We start from the raw sequence: 13,095 nt of genomic DNA on the forward strand, positions 1-13,095 counted from the left end.
AAAAGCAAACTGTAACAAAAAAAACAATATGATCGGTTGCAGCATGATATTTCATATAATTGTCTTCATTAGGATGTGTGTAATTAGGCATTAAACACCCACTGTGTTACATGTTGATATCAGGGAAACATTCTTATAAATACCTAAACATTAATTTCTGCCGTACTACACTGTCTTTTAATAGATATGTTATTGATATAATTTTGAATGCTTCTACTACTTGAATCCTATGTTTTTATTTTCCAAAATATTTTGTGTGAATTTATCTTCTGTAAGAATAAACAGCCATGATCAAAATATCCTCGCATTATTAGTATGAAAAAAAAAGAAAAATCTACAACATTTTTTGATTTATTTTCTGCATTGTCCAGCCCTAATCCTGTCTTTTTTTTATTGACTGACTTTCAAAACTATATATTTGAATATTTCATATTTACAGCCACAGTCAAATTCAGCCAATCACCAAACCGGGAACTTCCCTGTCCTCTCTGCCTCATCCGGCGTGCGAAGACGAGGCTGTCTGTTTGCACAGCGGAGGGTAAATAAGGGTCCCGGCTCTGCCGCTCAGACACCCCTCCTCCAGGAGAGCGCTCCAGAGCTACAAGTGCGTGTAAAATTAATCACCACAATTCTGCACAAACAATGCAGCCACTGACATGACAATTTCTCCCAGAATGCCATCTTAATCTCCACCCAACACACAAAAATTACAGGAAGAGGGGAAAAAAACAATTTACAAAAATCCTGTGTTTATGCAATTCACTGAATGCCATTTTTTATTGCTGCCTTTTCCAACAAAGTCATTAGGCACACACCAGTGATACATAAATGTTGCTGTATAGATTCCATTAACTAATTCTGGGTGAATTGTAATTGCCGAGTCTGATCCGTCTCTGTGCCTGGTGCCTTATTAAGACTGCCTGTGGTGGGTGAGGAATGTAATATTGACGTCCGAGGCAGACACAATCTCAGGCCCACGGGCGAAAGGAATATTAAACTGGTACTGTATTCTGCTGTCTATCTAGCCCTCCTCCCTCCTCCTCTCTATCCCCATCCCGTAGCCAGTAATGAGGAAATAACATCTTCATTAGACATCTGTTTAACTGTATTAGAGGATGAGTCCTGGGGGAACCATTGGTCATGCTGAGGATGGGGGGGAGTAAAAGAGGTCTGTTGGACTACAATATGACGGATGAGATAGTGCAGAATAGGAACAAAAGGTCCAGAGATTGGGGCCTTTTAAACAGACAAACTTAAAATTGTCTTCTACATTTTCAGAAGGAAACAGTGATGGGTGTATTCTCTATTGCCACTTGGGATGAAGATTTTTATCCGAGCGTAGCAGATGTGAGAAGGAGGGGCAGCCTCGCCACCTACAGGGAGAGGTGAAGACATCATCCAACAAAACAACTCCACTCGGCTGTTGTATACAAATTAAACTACACAAATTGTCGCAAAAAAACAAACCCCCCGCACACGCACTGCTCCTGACCTGACCTCAACACGATACACACAACCACACCCCTGTGGAAAAACAACCCACCTGAGCAAGACGGGAAAGCGCCATCAGGACCATATGGTGGAGGTCCTTATAAGGAGCTGGGGATGCAGCACAAGGCAGGGGATGGCACCACGCCCACCCTCCCGTCCACTGAGGTATCAGATGTGCCACATGGGCCAGCTCTTGGCGGGGGAGCCTCTCGCAGGTGTGCGTTTTCTTTTGAGGGCCGCCAGGGAGAAGGGAGGCCAGACACGTTTGGTGTGCTTCAGCAGGCCTGTTACGTAATCATGTGATCGCACCGAAAGTGCTGATGACTGAGTGTTGCGAGGTTGTTTTTCTGCTGTGATGGCTGTCAGCACGCTAACGTGTCTGCTCCTGGTTTCTCAGGATAAGCTCGGGAATGGAGAGAGATTCCTCTCAGGTAGCAGAGATTCAGAGCAGCTTTAGCAGATAAACTGTGAAACGAGAGAGCACAGAATACCGAGCTGTCTGGATTATCCCGCTATGAAGGGTGCATTCCTCCAGAGACTCACGGCTGAGGCCTTTAGCATTTCCATGAGCCAAATGTTTCTTTCTCTGAACCTCCAAGTGCAATCGATAGTAATTATCATTACGTCCACCATCCTCAAAGGCTTGTCAGGCCATGGTGTGAAAACATAACAAGACATGCAATTTGGCCATCAAACCATATGATCAAGCCAAGAGAACTGTAATTGACAAATCAAAGGGAGGCTAAAGTGCTACATTTAAACTTATGCAAGAGAGAGAAGTGGCTTCCAAGCCTATCAACTTACATTCCCCCACATTAAACACGGCAATCTGGCCGACTAATTTAAATTGATACATCAAAGGCTTGCCATGTTGGGTATATTCCAGATGAATTTCAAGGTCTTACAATTTATTATTTGAGAGAAACTGCCTTCAAGTACCCGTATTAACTTCAATATATTTTGCCATCTGAACATAATCACACAAAGCAATGATTTGTTTGGGTGGTGGTGGTGGTGGTGATGGGGGTGGTGGTGGTGAGGGGGGGGTTGCTACTTCTGAGCTGCTGAAAACCTAAAAATAAGAAACAGTGGAAAAGTTTATGAGGGCCACAAAGGGACAAAAACAACAAAAGACATTTCAGAATTTAATTAAGTGGGGAAAAGACACAGGGAACGAGTGTCACGGCAAGGGCAGAGCAGATAGGAACAGGTATCAACTGGTCAGCTTTGGCATTTCATCTGAGGGAAAGGCCTGGCCTTTGTGGCATGACATCTATGCCAATATTCTTGATATGGTGAAAGCACTCGACGCCCTCCATGCCAGAACCAAGAGGGAGGTCTTGACCAGCCAGAAACCCTCTCCCGATCCTCTCTCCCTCCTCACCTTTCCCCTCTCCAGTAACCCGTCACTAGGCCATGTGTGCCAGCTGATCCACAACCTCGCAGCTCATCCCAAACTAGGCCCTGAACAGATAATGACTAAAACCTTTTATGCTTATTTTTCCCCAAATTGAAAGCATAGATTATAAATTCACACTTAAGAGCTTATATGGTGTGACTGCGTGCTCTGGCTGAAGTCCTGGCTACCCATCAACCCCAGTTGAGGGGGTGAGTGTGGCTGCAGCTCTTCATAATGACTTTTTACTTGACCATAATCCACAACTGGATCTAAATCCCCAGAGATTACAAACATGGCTACAGTTAACATGCACACTGGGAGCCAAATATCACCCCAGACTGCATGGATATTTTCTGGCCTCAAAATAACTGTAAATGTCTCGCCAAGGGCTGAGTCCAATCCTCCAATTGACTGGTGGCTCATCAAATGCATTGAGATTAGGGTGGCGGTAGGGATACGCAGTCAAAACATCCGAAAGACGTGGCGGTGCTTGTTCCCTTTCTTACGCTATTTGTATTCGTTACCTCTCTTGTCTTGAGTTGTGCAGAGTGGCAGAAGGTGGCCGGTTTTGACTCACCTCTAAGGTAACAATAATGCAGGGCAGTGTCTAAGGCTGATGCAGTCTGGGCTCAGGGCCAGTCCCCTGGGGTGCACTCCCTCCCCAGCCCCTGCCCTACTCCAGCAGGCCTGACCCTGTACCCTGACCTTCTCCAGACCGCCTGCCATCTAGCACACAGTGGCCAAGCGCACAGGAAGTCGGCCCAGCACTGCGCACCTGGGAACGCACACACTTCCACTATCACTATCGCTGGGTCCTCAGAGCCTGCCAAGGTGTACAGCAGGAAGAAATTACATCATATTCAACAATTCCTATTCTGGACGTAGTAAATTAGAAGTATATGACGTGCTTGGAAATGCCCCAGTATGCACAAACTGTGACAAAAAGGCAAAATGTTGACACTAAGCTGCCACCAACAAAGCAATGCGGAAAATTACTAAGATCAGCGAAAGGGTGATGTAAGGTAGTCCGGCCAACCATGCGAGATAAACACACAGACAAAGCAGGAAGGGGTAAAATACTCCTTACATGATGGGGTCAGCAGCAGGCGAAACTGCAGGGTGGTAGATGGCATTGCAGAGATGTAGACTGTGTTCACGGCTGAGCGAGGGGGAGAGGTGGTTGAAGAGAGAGGGGGGAGAGGGAGGAGCAGAGTTAGTGATCCTGTTCCTCTCAGACCCAGGAGGCAAGAAGGGGGGAGATTAGAAATCGTGCCATGTCAGGATTGGGAGCATGCTGGGCAGTGGGGGGGCAGGAGAACAGGGACGTCAGAGTTGGGGGTTGGAGGGCACGATAATTGTGATATACATACACATACACGCACGCTCGCAACGGGTGGCTGATGGGTAAACAGGCAGGGCAGGGTGGTGGGAGGGAGGAGGGCGGCTGGGCTCTGCTCCTGAATACTGAACAGAGGATCAGGGACACCACCGCCTGTCAGTCAGGACCCAAAAATACCACTCTCTGTTCCAGACAGCATCAAGATGCAGAAAGTCAGTAGGGGAATGTTTAAAGACCCCCGCCACTCAAAAATGTCTTATTGTTACTTGCATTGATGTGTGTTAGTCACTAAAAGGCTCCTCTGCATTTCCCAGTTTGAGACGGGTACTTCTGGGTCCATCATAGAAGCCAATCATCAGAGCATATATTTTCATATGCCTACCTGCAGACCGTGATGCAGAGTCCACCACAAGCCGCCGCCCCCAGGAGGCCACTCATCAGGTTGACGCTGTGGGCTGGAGAGAGCGAGGGCAGGAGAAACATAGCCAGGCGAGCTAGGAGGGTGAAGAGTGGGTATCCTGGAGGATGGGCCACCTTAGTACACAAAAAAAGGAGGTTACAAGACACTAAACAGAAGATAAATTCACAGCATATAAACCTGATAATGTGCTTGAGGGGGCAGCAGACTGAGATGGAGAACATGCATGTGTTATGCTTTGACATCTTATTTACTTTTTTTTTACAGAGCCCAGGAGGAAAGCAGATGTTGGAGGACATTTGTCGGCAGCCCTTCATAACTGCCCCTCTGCCCTCACTAGATGCCAGCAGCAGCATGCTACATAGCTGCAGAAATGGAGCAGAGTGAGACACATCCCGCCTGGCCTGACCGCAAGCTCACTTTGCCATGATAGCAGAAGCCCTCCTCTCCCTCTCTTCCCCCCTCTCTCTTCTCACTTCTTTTCCTCTGGCCTCTTCCCAAGGACAGTGCAGCTCCCCAGAGCCCGTGGTAAAGCACGTGGTACTCGCCTGCCTCAGCCCTCCAAACCACCTCAGAGCCGCAGTCACTCTCGCCTGGGGGATCTCGGCAATCACAGCAATTAGCCGCTAAGTCTCCTCCACCCAGATAAGGGCTCAGTCATTAAACACAGACTCATTCCCTGGCACTGATAACATGAACCATGCAGGCAGGGAGAAGGGGCAGCTCTTCAAATGAGCATAGAGCTGAAAGGTGAGAATGTGACTGCCTCACCAGTCACCTCAAACACAGCAAAGTCTCTGTGGCTATGTTCAGGCATACAAACAGCTTTAACCAAACCTGGGCGAGAAAGCGTGGCTGAAAAATGTATGTCAAAATAAGCCGAGGAGCAAAAGAGAAGAAGTAAACAAGAAAACAAACAAAAAAACTCGAGCAGACAGTTTGACAGAAGACAGTTTGGTGAACTCAGTGGCAGCATCAGACTGATAGGTGATGAACATGAGGGAGGACTGTGCGGCCGACACGAGCGGATGCAGCTACAGGACAGCTGAGGGATACAGGGAGCAAAGGGAAGCAGAACTCTGGAGCTCTGGGGATCAGAAGGGGGGGCCAGCAGCCTGGGGCCCTGGGATGGCCTGCAAGGCCCTGGGGAGGCCTGAAAGGCAGACAGGCAGGCCACACGGACTGCAGCACTAACGGCAGGATTACTGGCATAGTGACACCGACACAGCCTCCCTAAAAGGATCACAGCGGCGTAATAAACTTTATTAAATAATAAAACTTATTATAACTGTTAACCCGATTTAGTTCATTCTTCGCGGCTTACACACACACACAAAAAAGAGGGGTGGATATAATAAGCCTTATACCGTACATAAGGCAAAGCCTACAAAAGCCATCGCCTTACCATTGACTTTAATTGGATTTGAAAAACGGGTTGCAAATTATAGCATTCTCTACTTGCAACTTAGTAAAATAAGTGTATAGAAAAGAAGGGGAAAAAACCTGTGGACTGAAAGTAAATTAATCTGCTTTCTGCCCATGCTTAATTAAACTTCCTTAATGCTTATAAGAGTTAATGAGTGAATTGATTAAACAATACAGCTAATACTTACCCCCAGCTCACAAGCAGTGGTGATCAGCTCTCCTGTGGAAGAGAATAGGGGAGGAAATTAATGTAAACCCAATAATTATTATTAAGAGACAAGTCTGCTCCCAAAGTTTTCCCAAATCAAATACTTGCACTGGGGTTTTGCATTAATTTGCTAGGATCAAAACCTGCAAATCTTCCCAGTGTGACATTTCCTAAGCGGCACGCTCATTCTCTTCATCTTTCGCTTCTCCCCTGATGCCTCCCTCCCTTCTCCCGCACATACACACAGATACAAACACACACACACACACACACACACACGCACACACGCACACACACACACACAAACCATTAGACTCCCTCACCAATACTCTGTCACACAAAGACACACATATGCTGATCTGAGAATAATGCTTCCAGTCCCATCCTCCCCATGCATGCATCAGGGTCCTTTCCCTTCCTCTTTCTTCTGCTCCTCTACGTGCCTCTCTCCTGCTCCCACACTGCCAGTGTCTCAGTGTCTCGTTTAGTCCGTTGGGCACAAACAGAAAGGCTACGTTGGTGACAGTCTCAGAATGAGGTAAGCTGTAAAAATAAGAGCCGGCTGCACAATTTTTTGACAAGCTCTGTGTGAGGCGCAGCACAAAGTGAAAAGAAAACCCCTAAAAGCTATTTGAGGAAGCTTTAATGTATCTGGGCACAAACCCATTTGTGCCAGAATACACCCAGAGCGTTTCAAATTAGACTGATTTCTCACCCAATGTTTGCATCTCCCACTCATGAAAATTGAAATTTGGTTCAGATTAAATGACATTGATAAATGTTTGGGTTCAAGACAGCTCCCTCTACTGGTACGAGATGGGTAGTCTTCTCCTCCATCAAACACATCCAGGGAGACAGTGGCCTTGTTTCTTGCATCAGCATTGACGGGAAAACGAGTCTATTAATTTACAAGCTATGCGGGATTCCAGGCGAATGAAAACACTGCATGTTATGAAGGAAGAACAAATCACATTAAAAAGGTAAATTAATTTTTCTCTCAAGAACACACAGCGGGTTCAAATGAATTGCTTTCTGGTGTTCATCACACTGGTTCCCAACAAATAGAACAACACTGAAAACAACAACAACAAGAACGTAGCAGGTTATTTTAAATACCGGCAGCTGTAAGTGTTTAACATGTTAAAAATAAACATGTGAACAGCGAGAACACGGGCCAGGATGCAGCACCAACCGTTATAGAACAGAGCGGCTGGATTTCAGATGGCACCGGCTGCCTCACATATTTTGCAACCTTGCTGATACAGTGAATTACGATGCCTAAATTTCTGCCACATGAGGAGCCCCAACTCTTATCAGTCTAATGGACCATGAAGTCAGAACTCCTCCACCTGCACGGCTTAAATGTTTTCACAGCTCCATTTCACCTGGCATGAGCCGCCAGCTACCTGCCATCATTTTACATCACACTTTCTCATCCTTCATCGGTTTCTCAATTTCACTCATTTTCCCTCAGTAGTGGCACACTTTTACACCATTCAACACAGAAACTCAAACTAATACTAAGCCAAAACATCCATCTCAGTGTCACAGAGATGCAGTTCTGCAGCCCCAATACTAAAAAGGGAAAATATTGACTCAACGGGGTAGCAGCACGGGTGCCAAGAGTCTTTGTGATTGTGGAGCATGGGCACCCACACCAGTCTTCCTATAATCCCCATCATTTCCACACTCCACATTCCTAGACAACAGCGTACCCGCGGGGCTGCGCTCAAGCCTCTCCAGGGCACATCACACCTAAAGAGATTAGGACACAGAGACGGAGACCTGGAGAATTCGGAAGGGTGTTCAGCTGGCACTATCAGAGCGGGCATCCTGCACCGTCCCTAAACACTGTGGAGAAGGGGCTGGCCATTTTTTCAAAGGCCCTGTTCGCTAGACAGCAGCACAACCAGCAGGGCTACTCAGCGCTCCAATTGCCTGCTCTCTCCTCATCTCTGCTCGCTCCTATCTGGCCGAGCTTTTCTTATGCTTTCATTCTGCAAAAATGCATTCCCTTCTGCGGCTTGTACGCCAGAGCAGTGCAACCCTAACAAGCAGAGCCTCCATGCCCTCAAGTCCACATTTACAAGTTTGTAACCTTGCTATCACTTCTAAACACTGTTTGTAATTGTGCAAGGCATTCCCTCATAAACTGCATTACAAGAATGTTGGGAAAACACATTGGCCTACAACGTAGGAAGGTACTGAGTGAAATGCATTCAGGTCCACTGCTAAGCTGAGTTACAGAAGAGTCCAAATTGAATTTATGCATGCACACATATGTTGAATTTAAACATACAAGCCAAATGATTTTGTGAGTCAATGGCTGTCAGCAGTGTTTTGTCATTACAAATGGTGTCTATATTGCCCACAATGTTAATACAGTCAGCAAAAGAAATGATGTTCTGCTATTTTTCATTTGTGTGGCATCAAAAGAAAAAACAAGCTCTGCTGAAAGTGTGAAAATATACCTTTATGATTGATGAATGTTTTGCTTTAGTTTAAAGTGGCTGAAATTAAAAGTGAGTCACTTGGACAAAGCAACACTGAGATAAATACCATCACTGCATAAACTGTACTTTTATATGTCATTATAATAAATTAGGCTTTAAAATTAAAATGTTACGCTCAAGCTCATACCCTATTCCACATACATGAAGCATCAGAGTATCATTTAAACACGTTACACTTCAAAGAAACCCTAATCACATGCATGCTACTGTCACAACCAAAGGCATTATCTACTAGGGGTCAATCGATTATCAAGATGTCGATTGATCCAATCCTCATCTTCCCAATTATCTGTATTGTTTTATTTTATTTTTTTCTTTTAATGACTGCCAATGAAATTCTTTCTGCTAATTTACTACTTTGGCTCTGACGCAGCCGCCTCTCTCAGTCTGTTGTCACCACTCTGTGGTCTGAAGGAAAGTCCTGCCCACAGGACTATATGATGGTTATATGTCATGAGTAAAAGCCTATCGAGGCTAAAAGATAAATGCTGCTTTTCATTAAATGTATGAATAATATAAATAAACTAAGGCGTTTTAACAATATTTTGTTTTGGAGTTTGTGGTAATAAAAATGTTGCCCCACAGAACTAATTCTCCCTGTGAATGTATATCAGCTCCAAATATATACATATAAAAACATATTGGTTGCCCCCTATTATCTACACAGAAAAAATCAAATGCACTGCAGTTATCTTTTAAAGACCATGTCAAAATTAATTTGTAGAAATGGATAGAACAAACTCAGTTGTCTGAGGAGGAAATTTAGCTTCATTTAATTTGAGTAAATCTAATTAAACAAAATTAAATTAAATCTAGACAACATAGTAAAAACAATACAATTACTACACACACTTCATGAATAATCAACAAAAGTTATCAAAGTTTATGTAGCTACAGCTGATGTACCTGCACCACAGATTGTATATAATTCACATAACATATTATTTATGATAGTACATATTACTGTATTCATACAGAGCGTCTCTGACCTGCAGCTGCAGCACCACGGACAGCACCAGTGCAGCTGCAGCAGCTACTTCAACAAGCCGCCATGCGATTGGCTGCTAGGCAACACAACAAAGCCATGTGACCAGATGAGCATTAGCTAGCCTGTTAGCACCAACCTGAGTCTCCACCGGGGACAGTCCTCTGCACACAGGGCACATACAGAGCGGTGACACAAGCGACCGTGGCGCCTGTCAGTATCCAGCTTGCCTTGTGCTCCGCAGACATTTTTTCTTTTGGCGAAAATACCGTTGTTTTTTTCTGGTATGTCGCTTAACTAGCGAGCTAGCGTTAGCATCCAAACATTGCGGGCGCTTAGCACTGCACATAAAACTGTTTTTAAAAAGCTGCCAGTTACCTGAAAACCGATGTTAGACTGAGCTGAAGTGCAGCTGTTATAATACCAAGTTAAAAAATTGCGGTTTTATTTGTGCGGACCTCACAGTTGGCTGAGTCGAAACGTTTCTTTTCCCGGGAAGCAGCAACGTGATCCACCCACGCCAACGGATTAAATCTCGCGATATTAACAGACGCTCCATTTCTAAAGGTTGTCAGTCACTGCAGGAAGTTGTGATTTATTTCAGTCGGTAAATATTAACTAACGTGAGTTTAGGCAGTGGAACACGAGTGTTTCTTACGTGTTGCTTGTATAATGACCACTGTTTGAGTCACTTACTGTGATTCAGGAATATTCAGCTGAGATTTCTTCTCTCTTTTGTACTCACCTCTGCACCAGCACTGAAATACTTAAAATAATAAATACTGTCTGTTTATTTGTTCCAGGTTTGTGTCATACTTAATTTCAAACATATACTTGAGCTTTTAAGATTTATTTCATTAAGATAAAGAGAACTGGATGTGGCTTAAATAAAAATGTACACTGTGCAAATATATAAATGCAACATGCAAATAATCTTGTTTTCTGACTCAGAGAGAAAAAGGTTTAACTGTGCTAAAAGTTTTGAGCTGTCATTTCCAATACACTGCACATGTGGTTGTTGGAAGAGCAAATACTTGTTCCCTTATGTGAAAAAGAATGAATTGAAGTTAATAGTAATGCTTTGTATTTTATGAAATGTATATATACAAACAGAGCGTTATGAAAAAGAAGTTTTATGGACAACAACAAGTCCTTAAAAGTCCACATTGTCTTAACTGGGCAACTTTATCTGCTGAGAAAGCTCATATGATCTGATCAAAAACCTCAGAGCAGCTAAATAATAAACGTTATTGTGAGATCATTTTCCTCTAGGTGCTTTTTTCAAAGAGCCAGAATGCACTTAACAAAAATGAATAACTCTGTGAAGCATGGCGATGTCGTCGGTCTCACTCAGGTCATCAGGCTTGATTCAGTGGTACAGCCTTTATCTTCTTCGAGTCTTGAACCTAAATGTTTGCTCCGTTCTTTTCACTATCGCTCTGCTGTTGTTGATGTTTTCTCAGTGAACTCTATCAAAAAAAATCCGATGAGTGACGCTCAATGCATTACAAGGGCTTCAATCCAGAGGACCAGCTGAGTGTAAACATTCCAAGTAAATCCAAACTCAAACACAGACTGTCTTATCCAGTCTGGAGCCCTAAAAAAGCTTCAAGATATAGACACTGAAGCCTTCTTAAATCCCCTCTCTGATTACTTACATTACTTCATTAAAACAGGGTAGAGCCGTCGCTATACCTGCTGCTAATACAAAATTAACTGTACAGGAAAAAGTAGTGGATTATACCTGAAACAAGATACATGAACCCGTAAATGTCTCACAAGTGTCCATATTTTACAGGTTGAGGGGTGACTGTAATAAAGAAATTGCCCTATTGAACTGATAATAATCCCAGCCCACCATAAATGAGTCTGATCCCTCAGTAAATTGAGCCCTTGGTGAGGTGGAGTGGTGTCAGCACCTAACCAACTCTCAGATGGCTCTCTAATCCTCCCTTCCCTCTCACCACCACCCTCGCCGTCTAATCAGTCTTGAACACACACACAACGCTCACACCAATCTGACACACACAAACCAAAGTACTCACCCTTCCTCACACTGGGGCTCAGCCATCTCTTCAGTGTGATGTCACTGCTAATCCAAGCTTGGTTATCCGCTGGGCTGCAGTGCTGGCAGAGGGATGTGGGGAGGAAGATGGAGTGAATTTGGGGGAGGTGGATGGGTGAGAAGAGGAGGGGGGGGGAGGTAATCAGGCACGTCATAAAGTCTTCTCTCTAAAACCACTACTTCCATTACCCCCTCCAGCAGTCCTGCGCCCGGCCGCACTGATGCCCGGTGGAATGTGGATGCGTACTCGGGCTGTGATGGGAAAGATAAAACAGCTGTAAGCACATTGACAGAGGCCTGCAGCTCCTATTCGCAGCACAGAGGAATCATTAGAGAGTCTGCTGGATTAGGCGCATCCCCCCCCCTCATCCATCCCATGCATCCATTTTTATTGACAGCTTGTCCAAAGAGAGGAATTACCCACATGGTCGAGGCCCTCGTTCCATATGGCACCAGGCTATTAGCAAACATTAGTTGACTGTAATAGCAGTGGTATTAAATTCATTATCTTTTCAGATTGTATGCGAGGTGTGTGTGTGATTTCCTGTGTGTTTGTGTGTGAGTGCAGCTAGAGTGCCTGCACACACACACACACACACACACACTCAGCGTGTGCCAGTGTGTGTGATTAGAGAGTTCTAATGTTCCAGCTCTGGGGATTTGTAGCATAAGATAAGAAAGGGCATTAATGGTGAATTGTGACGGTCCAACGGAGCAAAACTGTTGTTTGAAATGCTGCGTGTGTTTCCTTTGCTGAGTCCTTTTTTTTTTTTTAACAATAACAATCTACGCTGCGTCTCACGTTTTCATGTTGCTGATTTTTTAACAAATAGAAACAGGACAGCCATGCATGAGCAAGTGGCTTACGAGACCACTGAGTGAAATTCCATCTATTTGATTTTGTATTTTCCTCACTTACCACATATCTGTTTTAATCTTACCTTAAGCATCCTTGAAATGAGGTGTAATCCAGTTAAGCCCTTTTGAATCTGCTCCACAGCCATATTACACCCATTCATCGCCCCATAAACATTCTCTCTGCTAAACAGTTGCACACTGACAGTGTCCACAAGCCAAAATATACATACTGCAGACGCTGAGAGAATTAAAAAAAACTCGGCAGCATTTGCACTCACAGAGAGAACGACCGTGTTTAGCTGAATTTCTCTCGATTGTTAAAATCAGTAAGAAATAGACAGTGAGAGACAAACTGAGCTCAAAGGTTATCAGTCATGTAGATATTAATCATTTA

At 44.3% G+C, this 13,095-nt stretch overlaps 1 protein-coding gene across 2 annotated transcripts in view; it reads right to left on the reverse strand.

Annotated features, from left to right (window-relative positions):
- The window catches only part of tmem260 (transmembrane protein 260), a 26,581-nt gene extending 16,301 nt beyond the window's left edge, over window positions 1–10,280 (reverse strand). For both annotated transcript variants that reach the window (XM_008283341.1, XM_008283349.1), the window contains exons 1-3: window positions 9,918–10,280; window positions 6,261–6,292; window positions 4,612–4,763 (exon numbers count right to left, since the gene is read on the reverse strand). In XM_008283341.1, the coding sequence (XP_008281563.1) occupies window positions 4,612–4,763; window positions 6,261–6,292; window positions 9,918–10,026 (293 nt within the window). In that variant the 5' untranslated portion in view covers window positions 10,027–10,280. The remainder of the gene's footprint in view (window positions 1–4,611; window positions 4,764–6,260; window positions 6,293–9,917) is intronic.
- Between the last annotated feature and the right edge of the window lie 2,815 nt (window positions 10,281–13,095).

The sequence above is a fragment of the Stegastes partitus genome, unplaced genomic scaffold (assembly GCF_000690725.1).
Source record: "Stegastes partitus isolate 25-593 unplaced genomic scaffold, Stegastes_partitus-1.0.2 Scaffold8, whole genome shotgun sequence".
In the NCBI taxonomy this organism is placed as follows: domain Eukaryota; kingdom Metazoa; phylum Chordata; class Actinopteri; family Pomacentridae; genus Stegastes; species Stegastes partitus.